Source organism: Podarcis tiliguerta (genome assembly GCF_965153285.1).
Source record: "Podarcis tiliguerta genome assembly, chromosome: 8".
Lineage (NCBI taxonomy): Eukaryota > Metazoa > Chordata > Lepidosauria > Squamata > Lacertidae > Podarcis > Podarcis tiliguerta.
This window is the reverse complement of record NC_139541.1, coordinates 61,033,382-61,048,235: the sequence shown is the minus strand read 5'-3', so window position 1 is coordinate 61,048,235 and position 14,854 is coordinate 61,033,382. Positions and strand designations below refer to the sequence as shown.

Below are 14,854 nucleotides of genomic sequence, written 5' to 3'. Positions count from 1 at the left end.
GAGCAGAAAGGGGGGAACTTTTTAATCCTGAGGGCCAAATCTCTTCTGAGCAGACTTCTGAGGGCCAGCTCCGGAGCCAAGAGTACGTGGAGCATTAGGTGTAAATTTCATCTTTGTAGGGTAGGGTAGTTTCTTCAAACAGCTTCCTCTATTCTCCTTGTAGGCAAGTAGCAAGCGTTTTCCAAGTTCAAGGGCACAATCGAGTCAGGCAAAAACATTCAAGGAGGCTGCAAAATAGGGCTGTTGAGACATGAGGCTTGGGAGGGTGTGTGGTTTGGGGCGAGACCCATTTGGCCCCAGGGCTTGAGGCCCCTCATACTACCCTCCAGTGCATACAGCTGTTAACCAGAAGGTTGGTGGTTTGAGCCCACCCAGGGACAGCTGTGGGCAGGATTACTGCATTGCAGGGGGTTGGACCTTCAGGGCCCCTTCCAACTCTGCAATTCTGTGATCCCTGAACTATAGATTCCCATTAACAGGCTTTGGTGCCTAGCCGCCTCCTCTTCAACTGCAAATCTGGCAGGCTGAGTTTTATGCCTCATGCCAGGGGTAGGCAACCTGAGGCCCGGGGGGCTGGATGCAGCCCAATCGCCTTCTCAATCCGGCCCGCGGACAGCCCAGGAATCAGCGTGTTTTTACATGAGTAGAATGTGTACTTTTATCTAAAATGCATCTCTGGGTTATTTGTGGGGCATAGGAATTCGTTCCTATTTTTATTCAAAATATAGTCCAGCCCACCACATGGTCTGAGGGACGGTGGACTGGCCCACGGCTGAAAAAGGTTGCTGACCCCTGCCTCATGCAGTCCACATGCAGTAAGCTGACTCCAAAAGCCAATCACTGCCCACCAGAGCCTATAAAGCCCTGCTTTTTATGACTATTGTCACCAGCTTTGAAAACTTTGAATACTTTTCAGTAGAAGAGTGTGCAATACAATTTTCAAAAACAAATAAAAACAGTCCACTGGAAAAAAGGTAGAATTTTTATTTTCTCAACAGCAAATGTACTTTTTACAGCATATGTTTAACTATATACACAGAGGCATTATATTGTTCATGTTACATACACTTTTTTCTAGAGATTTCCAAAATAGGTATGTTCTCATAAAAATGAAACTTCTTAGACCATTCTTTCAGGACCTTTGCTATAGCAACAACTGCAGCAAACTCCTGTATATGAAGCCTGGGCGACATAGACAAGGGAATGAGGTGGTAGAGATAAGAGGTGATAAAACAGAGTGTATCACATTAGATGCTGGGTGTTCGGAGGGATCACCTTTGTGAATTCTCCTCTGCACTAGGGTTGAGGAATATCTGGCCCTCCAGATGTTGAACTATCAACTCTCATCAGTCCTAGCCAGCATGTACAGTGGTCAGGCATGATGGCAGCTGTAGTCCAGCAATATCAGGAGAGACACCTGCACCCCAATCTTTTCATGAAAGACTCCATGTGAGTAGAAACAAGGAGTGGGGCTACAGCCCCTGTCCCTGATGTGCTAGATATTTACCTACAGGAATTATTATTATTTTGCTTTAATATGGACAGCATTCCAAATTTGAACCCTCACCTGTCCCTTGAAGTGAAACATTCCATTCTACCACCTTATTCTGCTCCATGTATAAGACAAGTTTCTGTTCAATTCTAGTTAGTTTTGTACAGATGAGGATACCGTCTATATAGATATACATATTTTCAGCAGAGATCTTCAACTGACCTTGCATTGTCAACCCAAATAGAAGAGTTTTTTGTACCTTGTGCTACAAGGCAGGGCATGCTGAGAAGAGATGCCTTTTTGGAGAGATGAAGTAAGTTTCATTAAACACCTTTTCCTCCCAGGGTCAACTTAGTACACAGTTTATAAGAGCCAAGTTTCCAAACTATCTGGTTTCGGAGGTTAATCTATCTGCTGTCTTCTGAATAGTCAGCCTCATTAAAGTTTTACTTTGCCCAGCTGTAGCATTAGCAGAGTTATATAAAAAAAGGATTCTTTGGGAAAAGTGAAATTAGTATTTCAGAAGCCAATTACAAATCTATAAAACAGATTAGTATATTTCCAACAAGGCCACAAACACAGCAAACTGTGCCACAGTGCAGCTATTCAGGATCATTGTTAAACATAATCTCTTAATGACTGTAATCCTGAGTCTCCCATTATTTAGTTTTCTAAATCCAGAGTCTTATGAAATGAGAAATTAGACTGAGAATTTATTTTCTAAGCCTCTGTCAGAGACGCAGGTGGGAAGAAGGAAAGATGTATGACAGAAATGCACTTATAAACAGCCATTTAACATTTATTTTTTTAAAAAATAGCAAGCCGAAAGGAATTATTGTTTTCCTTTAATCCAATTTGGCGGCCTTCGATTTAGCGGCTTAAATGGCTGAGAGGGATGCATAGGGGGGACCATGGTAGAACTTACCAAATATTAACAAAAGATGTTTAAGAATAAATATAAGGACCACTGTTGTCTAGTCAACTAGCCAAACCTCAGCATTTGAGTTCTTCCTAGATGGCAAATATACAGAGAAATCTAAGTGAAACTGCTCAGCATCTCCATCAATGTGATGGATGAGTCTTCAAACATTTTGCTGCAGCAAAAGAACAAAGGTCAGTTTTAGGAAGAATATCCAACAGCTGCTGTGTGTTTTTGGATGAAGTACTTTCAAAAGGCAAAAGAGAAAAAGGTTACAGAGCCATACAAACCTGTTCTGACATTTGAAACCATAATTTTGGTTCAGGTTTTTTTTCTTTTTAAAGTGCAAAGCTATATGTCTTAAGAGAAAGTATGCCTACTCTCTTCTGAAGCTGGCTGAAGAACGAACGAAAGAACCCATTACTGCCCACTGGTAATTCAAAGAGGCGGATCTTGATCTTTCTCATTTTAACAGCTAACACAATTTCCCTGTTTCCAGTAAGAGCTCAGGAAGAATGCAACGAGACAGACCCTGCTTCTGATGGAGCCACCAAAAAGAAAAGCAAACATTGGTCCTTATTTTCTCTCTCTCTTTGCTAAGACCTATTTGAGTGAGAAAAAGAGTGCAATTATAGCCTGCCCTTTGGAAAGAGTAAAAAAAAAACCCGCACATCAGATTCAAATTATTGTTCAGCCATGGTGCAGTTCATCACCACAAAGGATCAATACCATGCTGCTTTCCAAAGAATCTCACCTGTTACAATCTCTCTTTCCCAACCACCTGTGAATCTTCCTTCCCTCAGTCATTGGGGAGGGTGCATGCGAAGGCCAGCTCCACACCATACATTTAACAAACATTTACACCTCTTCAACGGTCATGGAACCTGAAGTCTACCCCTCACAGAACTACAATTCCCAGCATTCTTTGGGGGAAGCACTTTAAATGTGTAGTGTGGATGTGGCCAAAAACTGTTCCAGGTATGTATGTATGTATGTATGTTTGTATGTATGTATGTATGTATGTATGTATGCATGCTAACCTTTATGGACCCAAGTGCCACATCCATCCCTGGTGACCCTCTGGGGGCCACAAACCAGCAGTGAGCGTGGGCAAAAGTTGGTGTGGATGCATCTTTCTCTGTCTGTCTGTCTGTCTGTCTGTCTGTCTGTCTGTCTGTGTGTCACACACATGCACACTAGCTCTCACACATGCAAACAGGCACTCCTGTTTGAGCTGATCTATACAGATCAGGTGAAGGAATCGGTTATCACCCACCCTAGCTCATCAAAACACTGACTGATGTGGACAAGGTGATTTGCATCCCCCTCAGGGCACTGGGCCGAGCAGTCTACTTTATTTTTTTCTTCTTGCCAAAATCAATGGGGTCTGGGATGAGGAGAAGAAAAAATGTGCTTTGGGAGCCACATCAGATTTTAAAACAACCTTGTACATAAGGACAGAAAAGTGACTAGCCTAATGAGTTTTCCAGTGGATGAGGTACAGATACTGCATCCCATCTCTGGTAGCTCAGCTGGTTTCTGTGGTTCGCCTCCACGGAATTCATTTTTGCCAGTGGCAATTAGGCAAGTGGTTAAATACAAGGCTGATTAAAAAATGTACAGCCTGCTTTCTTTCCTGCTTAACAACAGGGCTCTCCAAAGCAGCTTACAATCGATAAAATAAGCAATAAAGCATTATTCTTTTAAAAAGGCATTGGCAGTGATCAACTTTCCAAGAACAGGAAGTGGTGGGCAGGTGTTTTAACACCTGCTCTCCAAACCACTTCCCAGCACATTGAAAACAAGTAAGTCAGGGAAAGGGCAAAATGAGAAGTCTTCTTCCCAACACTAGCTTCCTGTATGTATGGAGTTTGTTACCCCTGCCAAATGGCGAACACCCACTCATGTGATCCATGCATGCGCAGCCTGAAGTGCAGGAACAGAGTTAAGACTTCCACTGCTATTTGGATACACGAACCTTAAGACTGGGTAGAAACCACACGGGGCTGAAATTGCCCCTCTCCCTGCATGGCTATATGAACATTTTCCAATGGGCTCAACTCATGTCAAGCTGCAAAGAGGGTCATGAACCATTGGTGCCCCATTCTTACACATGTTTGGACCAGTTCCACAGGAATTTCAGGGTGGTGCAAAGATACTGCTCATGAGACATGTTCAGATGTCAACTTCCTGTATTCCTGGCTCGAAGCACTTGGCTGTCATTTCTCAGGGGGAACGAATGTTATATTCCACCTCCACCTCCCAGAATTGTCTACATGGAAAGCCAGTCCTGTGTATCACACTGTGCACGCTACTCCAGTCTCGCTATGGTGTCCCAACAGGGACAGGAGGTCCTATCCTGCTAAGTCGAGATACAATGAAACTAGGCTGGTGGCTACCTAGAGGTGGAAGTTGCTATCAGCGGTGTGGCCCCTGCTGTGTGGGAACAAGAGAAGAGGCAGAGCATGCCTCTCCAAGCATTTACACATGTCCCTGCCCCATGTGGCTCATGACTTCCCTTCTCCACAGCATCTGAAAAGGGCCTAGGCATCAAACAGGTTTGATTTCATGGATCAGTAGGGCAGTTTCAATAGTTCTGGTCCACAGATTAGGCAGCTGCTTCAGCTTGTGTGCCATTAGTACCAAAACAACCCTACTGATGCTTATTAAAAGCATCTAGCTAGGCTCTGTCCACTCAGCTGCTGTGGGTTGGCACCAACATGCCTGTGGGAGGAGCCGGCAGGTCATAGAGAAAAGGGCTAGAGGGCCACAGCGTGCCATTTCCCCACCTAATGCAGCATCACGTAACCCATAGTAACCTTCCCTGCTTGAACCAGCCAGAAAGCCAACTCCGCCTCGCTGTATCTACCTCAGAGCAACCTCCTTCCTTGTCGGGCTGATTCTCTTCTGGAAAAAGTAACTCAGATCACTTTGATGTTGCACCGCCGGCACCCACCTCACAAGACACAGCTGATGCTATCACAGTTTACCACGAGTATTCCAATGGGAAAAGCAGTCTAATACTGTAATGTTAAGTTAGACAATGTCACTTAATTTCCATAATATATGTAAACTGAAGGGGTTCTTGAATAAATATGCTCAGGAGTATCTCATCATTTACATAAAAAGCAAAGATTTTTTTTTTTTAAAAAAAGAAATATATTTATACATATATTTATTTTTATATATAAAGATTATTAAAGTATCTAAAGCTTTGGTCTAAAGAGTTATATGGTGACATTATAGCATCCATCTGGATCAGATGTTTGCCTCACCCACCCTTCTTAAGGAAAACCCTCCGGTTAAAAAAAATCACTCAGAATGCAGTGCATCAAGTTCTCAGTGGTTATGTAACTTGAAAAGCTGGTCAGGAGAAAAGGAAAGAGAGAGAGAAGACGTCAGAACCCAAAGAGGTGGTCGTCTTTCCCCGCCACTGTAGAGGAATCTACTTTGTCCCAGTCAACAGGAGAGAGGATTTCGGCGCTTTGGATATCTTGTGCAGTCAGGCCAATGTCGAGGTCTTGGGGGTTAGTTCGAGATTGTGCCAGTCTGAAAGAGGAAGAAGAAGAAACCCTGTGAAGGGACCTGGAGAGAGTTGTGTATGAAGGACCACCACCAGAAACAGCACCATGGGAGACGGGGAGTGAGAGAAGTGTCAACAGGTCTAGTAAAGGAGGTGGACCACTTCTGACTAAAGTGAGGGTTACTTCTGAATGTCCCTCTCCTCCCCAGGGTAGGGAGTAGGCAACCCTGAAAGCAGAAAGCCAGCTCTTCAGGGAGAAAGGTTCTAATGCAGGCATTTGCATGCTGGTCCTCCTGATATCCTATTGACGCGGAGTGCTTCAATACAGAGCAGAATTCCAAAAACATGAGTCCTCCCTCTCCAGTATAAAGTGGTGTAGTCTTTTCTGTCATTTATTACATTAATATCCTGCCTTTCCTCCAGGGTGCTCAAAGTGGCATGTATGGTTCTGCCCCGTAGTCCCGTTTTAGTCTTACAACAGCTCTGTGAGGCAGGTTAGGCTTTGATCGTGCGACAATGATTTATAGCAATTTTATCGAAGCCCTTTTTCCTCCCCCCCCCCCAGCTAGTGCATAGAGGGTCACTGTTTGCTACAAAGCTATTATTGTCACTCAAAAGAAACCAAACTATTTCTGCTGGGGTGTACCTGCTTGTTGGTGTGAACAAAGGTTCAGAAAGCGATCTGTTTGGTCTCTATGTAAGGGGTTAGAAGGCTAATGGAAAATGAGAGATGTCTTCCACCTGGGGTTGATCAGAAATACAAAGTCTGTCTGCATATGGAACCTTGTTGTAGCAACGCATCCAAGAATGAGTGGGCATCGCTTGGAAATGCAGTTCAATAAAGGCATTTCTTAAGGAAACTGGTGAGAGTTTGGTCAGATAACTAGCTCTAAAATGCTCTGTTCTCAAGAGTGGATACCAAAGGGAAAATCTGGTGTTGGCTGCAGGTCCCTTCTGGATTCTATCCAGAAGAACCAACTTATGGACGTCTCTGCCACAAAATGTGGTGATGATGACAGGTAACGGGGACCTCTGTGTTTGGAAGGAACCATGGGGGAAGCCTGCTGCTATCTAAGCTGGTGTGCTTCCCAGACCTGGGTGTAGCCGGGGGGGGCAGGGAGGGGCAGCTGCCCCCCCATCAATAAAAATCAATAAAAATATATGGTTGAGGTCCCCCCCCCAAAGGCCTGCCCAAGTAACAAAAGGCCTGCCGCCCCCCAACAAAAATCCTGGCTACACCCATGTTCCCAGAAGCATCTAACTGGCAGTGGTAGAAAGCAGGATGGATCTTTTGCAGTATGCCTCTAAATACCAGTTTCTGCCAAGTCCAAGACAGAAGAGGGGCATTTGCAGGCATCCCAGGGCGATCTGGTTGGACATTTGGATGCTGTTCAATGCAATGAGCCATGTCTGTCTCTCTCTGTGTGTATGCACAGTTCCCAAACTCACAAATTACCCTATTTATTTAAAATTCACACGGGTGGGGTGGGTGTGTTTGAATTCCCAGGCACTCCCTGCTAGTCTATACCCCCCACACAGACCACTCACTCTAGCAGGAACTTGACACATCATTAGTGAGGCCACATCTCACAGGCAAAAGGCCACACTGACCAAAAGCAGCAGCAGCAAATATATATATATACGAAGTGCCACATTGGAAAGTCTCAATTTGCCTCCCTGCGGGGCGATTTGTATGGACAGGCCGCCACAACGTCTCTCCACTGCTGTCTGCATTAAATTCCAGTTGCTCATGGCAGCACTCGATGTTTCTGGAGACGAGATCAGGAATCTTAACTCCTCAGGACAGCAGCACAGTGGCAAAGGGATTGGAAATGGCAGCAGCAATCCCAATTGTTCAGCGTCTGCTGGCATCACCAGAAATTTCAGGGCAAGGGAGATTTCACACACACACACACACACACACACACACACGCACATACACACACACACGAAGTTCTACTTGCATATCCATTAGGATTACTTTATTGCAGCACTGTTCTGTTAACCTTCTCATGCAGACACTGAGTATGTGGGAAGCAGAAAGACTGGTTGCAGACTGGGCCAGATAGACTGTTGCACTTAGGATGCTGCAGTTTAGGGCCTCCACTTAAAATCCCCCTCCCTTTTGCAGGCTGCTGTTAGCTATGGAGAAGGCAATAAGCAGAGGTGTTGCTATTAGCAGGCTTCTATCACAGAAATGGTACAGGGAAGAGTTATCCCTGGCACTACAATCTGATCTAAACTAGAGGAACCTGTGGCTGCTTTTAAGCCCTGTTCTCCAAAGTGGGGAGATTCGAATGTCTCATGCAAGGATGAGCAAATCTGATGATTAAGGTTTTTGTTTCTCGTTTTTCCAGGCTTCAGTTCACATTTTCAAATCAGTTTGCCTCCCCCCTCCCCGCCCCCCAAAAAGGCCTCATAAAAATTATCTGCGTATCGGGGCACCTTTCTCCTAATGCACAGATGTTTTGCTATGCGATTTCCCCTAATATACATAGAATTGCAAATACAACTTTCCTGATATAATGCATTTTTGTATGTTATCTTCACCAACCTATTAATTTTGGAGCACACTTTACCTTGCAGAACTGCTGGTCAATGTGGACAATACTGAGGTAGGTGCACAATTGGCTTAGTATAAAGTCTGCTTCCTATGTTCCTGGTTTATGCATTTTCTGTACACATTACTTAGCTGGAGAACAGAATTGCAAAATTTTGAGAAATGAGAATTGTGAAGCATGGCTGTATTTGGGTTTCTGTATGGTTTCTGAAAGTGCCAAGCAGGCAGGCTTGCCTTTAAATGTGAACTGAATTGGCTGTTATGAAGATGGAGTTGGGTGGGTAGAGGAGAAGGAGCAGGAGACAGCCAGCTCCCCACAGAGCCATGCATATAAGGAGAGGAAAGAACCACTCCCTGCTCCTAGGGATCAGTATTTCAGGCTACACTCAGGGCAGAAGACAGCACAACTCAGATTCAATAGAAGCCACAGCATATCACCATACACCCTTTACAATTAAATCATTTTTTTAAAAAAATGTCGGAAAATTCTGAGACGTTTTAGCATCTAGTGAATTTCTGTCTGCTCTTTGAGCCTGGGAGAGGTTTGGGGGGGGGGGGTTGCTCTCCCACAAAGGTTAGGGAACCTCTTCCAGCCAGAGGGCTGCATTTTTTCACTCGGAGCAACCTTCTAGGGGCTGTAAGCCAGGGGTAAGCGCCGGCAGAGGCAAAAAGTAGAAGGAGCAAGAAATGCAACTCTTGCCTTTGTACAGCAGGCTACATTCCAGCCCTACAAAAGTCAGAGGCTTCTACACACACCCCTCTCCATCCAGACAAAAAGAGGCATTCTCACTCTCCACATCCCCTCCAGACAAAAAGACTTGAAGCTGTGTGAGTGAGGGGTATGGACTGAGGAGAGGGAATTTTGTCTAGGGTGGAGGTGTGACTTGGGGAGGCTCCCAAGGGCCAGGTAGAGAGGCCTGGAGGGCCACATTTGCCCCCTCCCACAGGCCAGAGGGTCTCATCCCTGCTAATAACTTGTTCTGTTTGGATTCATCTTCTGTGCCCCTCTCAAGTTGCACCACAGAGGAGAACCAGCACCATCCGGAAACCAGGGCTGTCTCTTTTTCTGCAGAGAACACTGTACGCTGACAACCTTGCCCAAATGTGTTCGTAAAAATGACAAACATGCACATTTCGTTACTTCTGCATTAGTAAAGCTCCGAGTTCAATGCTTCATCTTAAAAATAATAATAAATACTTTGCGCTGTTTCAGCCTTAATGGTGGGTCAGCTGCTTGCAGTGCTGCATTTAAATGAGGCTTTACATTTTAAGGGTTGCATTAATGGTGCATTGTGGTTTTTAATGAACCTGATCCCTGAGATTTTGGACCTTAGCTCCTGAGTACAATGCAAAACTTCATGTTTAGGGTTTTGTATCAAGGAGGATAAAGCTGTCAACAGCTCCTACCTCCACATTTGGAGGCAGCAATGCTTCTGAATACCAGTTGTTGGGGATCAGAAGCGGGGAGAGAACTGTTGTGCTCATGCCCTGCTTGTGTGTTTCCCACAGGCATCTAGTCTAGACTAGAATGAGCCTTTGGTTTCATCCAGCAGCCAGGCTCTAATTACGTAGTTATTTTTTTTATTAGGCACCTAACTTTTAAGGCGCTTGGTTGTTACTGCTGTTGTTTTGCTGAGTGGCACCAGGCTGCCCTGCTTCCCTATGTCAGGAGGAGAATCTCTGCACATCGCTCCACATTCAGAAATGACACCCAGGAAATTCTAACAAGTGCTTTTAACATCACTTGTGAAAACACCCTGCCGATGTGGCCATGCATACGGAACACAGAGCCAGAGGAAGCTGCCATACACTGAGCCAACTCAGGGACCGCCAAACATTTTAGGCCTGTGGTCATATTTGGAATTTTGAGCAAGTGCTGTGGTCACTTCTCCCTTTGCCACCAGATCACACACACCATGTCTGAGAGGCAGAGACAGACAGAGAGGGAGAGAGAGAGAGAAAGAAAGAGAAAGAGAGAGAGAGAGAGAGAGAGAGAGAGAGAGAGAGAGAGAAAGCGTGTATGTATGCAGACACACTCACACACTGTTTTCTCAAGGTATCTAGCTAAAAGCTGAATCCAACAGAATTCATCAGTGTCTTGGACAAGACATAGAGCTGGAAGAGGAAGTGAGAAAGAGTGTCCCTCTTCCAACTTCTTCCATCAGCTCTATGTACTTTTCAAGGGAGAAAAATGTAGCCACCCTCACCACCTCATGACCAAATGAGCAGTGAGAGGGAGGTTCAGAGGTTTGTGGAGAAGACACCAAGGGCGCTATTTTGATAATCCCGCTCCAGAAAATTTACAGGAATGATTTTGGAGCAGCCGCTGAGGACCTCTGGAGGGTGGGCAAGGGGCGCCAGAAGAAGTGGTAGCTAGCAGTCCCTGCAGCCCATCCTTTAAGAAACCAGCCAGTGGGCCAAATTCCTCCTCCTCCATTTCTGGGGGTGCAAAAATCACCTATCAGACTATGAAGTGTCTGACGTTTATGCATCTGGTGATGCACTGCCCTATTGCAGTGAAATCAAATCTTGTTCTTCTACTGCAGCACAAAGGCGTGCAATATTTTCACCCCTTCCTTCTTGCCTTGCCCTCACCTTGGACGTGGGTCGCGTAAAATGTTGTGATTTCTAATGTGGCTACTGTGGTAAAGTGATTCTTTTTTGGGTGGGTGGAAGTGCGGATAGAGCTCCTTGCCAAGGGTGCAGAGGTACCCCTCTGCCTGCAGGTGGGGATCTGAAATACTGCATTTTCAATTTGCTACCTCTGCTCATGCATACGGCAAACATCTTCTAGCCAGGGCTACATCATTTAGGGAGTTTAATTCCCCACCTTATGCACAAATTAGCTCCTGCCCTAAGAAGTTATCAAAATATTTGACTTATCCAGGCGGCTGCAAATCCCATCGTTCAATTAGGCAAACAGAGCACCTCTGAAAGGGTCAGAGCACAGCAGACAATTTCGATTAGAAACATTAAAATGATTTTTTTTTTAAAGAGCAGTCACTAATCAAGTCTGTTTCCTGGGCAGTCCCCTGGTGGAAAGACACTCGTGAAACAAATTAAGAAAATTACCTTGAAAAAGCTTCATCCAGTCCGTCGTCCATTGCCTTTGTTATAAAGAGAAGGGGGAGGAAAATTAGACCAATCTGAAATGAAAGTTACCCAGCTCCCAGCTAGCAGGCAAGCATTACAGGGTGGATTTTGCCTTTTATTTGTAATTTCTTAAAAAAGAAGAGGTGTGTGTATAAGGGGGGCGGGGGATGACAATGACTATAGAAAGCTGTAGTTTGAAAAATGTTCTGAGGGACCAGGGGGTGCCTTGGAGACTTAGTCCAGTCTGTTCTATCTGGAATGGTTTCACTTGTTCTTATCTCTTTATATATCTGTATACTGTTGTAACCCTCCTTGGATCATTATGAAGAGTAGGTAAGAAATCTTTTTTGAATGAAATAAAATGGCCAAAATCAGGGGATCCTTGGCAGGAAGTTTTTGTTACTTTTTATTAAATTTGTATACCTCCCTTCGTCTGAAGATTGCAGGGCAGTTCACAACATAAAAATACAAAATGGGAACACAAACAGTGGCGTAGCGTGGGGGTGCAGGGGGTGCCGGCCACACCGGGTGCAACATCTGGGGGGGGGGGGCGCTCGCGCTCACAGCTCTCTGCCCCCTGCTAAAATCCATGGGTTAGGGGGCGCAAATTACTTGCCTTGCCCCGGGTGCTGACAACCCACTCTACGCCACTGAACACAAACTACGTAATAAAAACCAGAGCAAACCAATAACCCCCTCTCCCATAAATACAGTTAAAAGGCTACAGAATGTTAATCAGCTGAAGACCTGGTTATAAAGTAACATTTTCACTTGACGCCTAAAGATATGTAATGAAGGCACCAGGCAAGCCTCCCTAGGGACAGCATTCCACAAACAGGGAACCACTGCAGAGAAGGCCTGTTCTTGTGTTGCCACCCTCTGGACCTCTCATGGGGGAGGCACACGAAGGAGGGCCTCAGAGGATGATCACAGGGTCCAGGTTGGTTCATATGGGGAGAGGCGGTATACCCTTGAGGTATAACAGACCTGCTGCTGCTCCTATCAAAATTCCTTGCCCAACTCCTGTAAAACATCCAGTGCTCTTTCAGCCAATCCCAATGTACCTTCTGCCCACCTCTGGGTCTACAATGCTCTTCCGGCATTGATGCAAAACCAATTAGTGTTGGCCTGCAGCCCCCATGTATAGATCCCGAGTACAATCCCCAGACTCATTGGCAACACTGTCTGCTGAATGGGTCCTTTGGCAAATAGGCCAAAGTGCAAAGGCTTTCTCTGAAAACCCCAGCTGACAGAGGACGGCTTCATTTTCTGGTGTTTAAACAAAACAAGGGAAGACACACACACTATACTTCCCAGGTTCAATCCCTGGGATCACCAGGTAGCCCTAGGAAAGAGCCCCTCCTCCAGGTGCATCTCTGGAGAGCTGCTGCCTACCAGCGTGGACCAGTGATGGGCAAACTTTTTGAAGTTGGGGACCATGTTCCCTCAAGGAAAAGTGGTCAGCGGTTGGAGTCCCATGGGGGGCAGTGCCACAGTTGGCTATGGGTGGGGCCAAAGCCAGAAGTGCAATACCCCCTTCTCTCCCTCCCATCCCCTTGCCCTCTCTCTCTTCCCTTCTTCATCCATTTATCCTTTATCTCATACACAGACACCACAAGCTTCATCTATACACACATACCTCATTCATCCAGTTCATTCTTTCTTTCATACATGCCATTCATTCTTCCATCCATTCTTCATCTTCTGTTTCTCCACATGCAAACATACACCCTATTTATCCCAGGACTAGTGCACCCTGCCAATGTCCCTTGCTTATCTATCACTCTGTTTCCCCTGCATCTTTGTGTTACATTGCCGCCAGGAGAAAGATAAATGCCACCAGGCAGATGTCATATTAACTATGCTCATTATGAGAATGAGCAGCGGGCTCTCACACTCCTTTCCTCCTCCTGACAAGGAGGAGCCGGGAAGCTTCTGATTAATCATAGCTTGTCAGGTCTTCTGACCCAAGAAACTGTGGCTTAATATGATGTATAGTTTGATGGCTTATGAAATTGCTTGTTTCAACAAACCACAGTTAACATTTACCACAGTTTAGGGCTTTGTCTGAACCTTAAACTGCAGTTAATCTAAACTGCAAGCCAAAGCTTCCTCACTCCTCCTCACAGTAACACTTGAAATCTTCCTCCTGCACATTTTACCAAGACTGTAGTATGAGCGCTCGACACACTTACCCACATGACGTTGTTGTTTTCTGATGAATGTGGCCCAAAGATGCTTCCGTCTGACTGCGTGGAGTTTGCATTGACAGTCAAGGGTGTTTTAGCAACATTCTCTAGGTCTAACAGGTTCCCTGTGGTGACCGCTGCAGGTGGACAGAAATGAAAGGGGGAATTAAAGAAGATGAGGCGTAGGAGAGAAAAGGTTTGTAAGCAGGGTAGGAGAACCTTTGGGCCTCCAGGTGTTGGTGGACTCCAACTCCCACCAGCCCCAGCCAGCATGGCCAATGGTCAGGGATAGTGGAATTTGTAGTCCAGTAAGAATGGGAGGGCCAAAGGTTCTCCACACCTGATTTAGAGGATCCTTCTCCATCATGTATGGCCTCTAATAGCAACATCCTCTTGGGATTCATCAGTCGTTCTTTAGAAAATTTATATACCATTTGATTATGGGGCTATAGGGGAGAGGTTTTTTGGAATCATCTCGGGACAACATGTTCCACCTGCTGCATCCCAGCAGCTTTATAACGTGGAGCTGCCACCAAGCTGGGCCCTCTGACATATGAGTGGGGGCTGCCCTTTTAGCACAGACATGTACGTATTTGGTTTTTTAATAGCTTTTGAAATGTTAAGATTTTCTTGTCCCTGAGTGGTCTAACAATTAATCCCTCTTCCTTGGGAACTCAAGGAATTGAAGTTATGTGAGGGGAACAAGGGTCTCCTAACAACTCTCAGCACCTTAACAAACTACAATTCCCAGGATGCTTTGGGGGAAGCCAAGACTGTTAAAGTAGTCTGACAGTGCTTTAAATGTATGGTGTGGAAGTGGCCTGTTTGTGTGTTTTGGAGGGAACAGACTGGGCATGGCTTGTCATTGGAGAGAGATACAGGCACTCTGCAAATGATCAGAGATAACTCTGTTACTACTACTTCACAAGCTCCAGGAAGCAGTATTAAAACCAGGCTCTGAGATGGAGTCCTAATGGCCTGTGGCATGATATTTATTTCATCCTCTTCAGCCAGAAAATCATCATCCTCCACTCCCACTACAGAGCAACCACATTGATCCCATTTTATACTCTGCCCC

General features: G+C 45.4%; 1 protein-coding gene across 1 annotated transcript in view; it reads right to left on the bottom strand.

The window, feature by feature from the left end:
- Window positions 1-962: 962 nt before the first annotated feature.
- Window positions 963-14,854, bottom strand: part of LDLRAP1 (low density lipoprotein receptor adaptor protein 1) — a 67,342-nt gene continuing 53,450 nt past the window's right edge. Inside the window, exons 7-9 of the mRNA XM_083455916.1 lie at window positions 13,783-13,913; window positions 11,567-11,601; window positions 963-5,960 (exon numbers count right to left, since the gene is read on the bottom strand). Of these exons, the coding sequence (XP_083312042.1) occupies window positions 5,810-5,960; window positions 11,567-11,601; window positions 13,783-13,913 (317 nt within the window). The 3' untranslated portion in view covers window positions 963-5,809. The remainder of the gene's footprint in view (window positions 5,961-11,566; window positions 11,602-13,782; window positions 13,914-14,854) is intronic.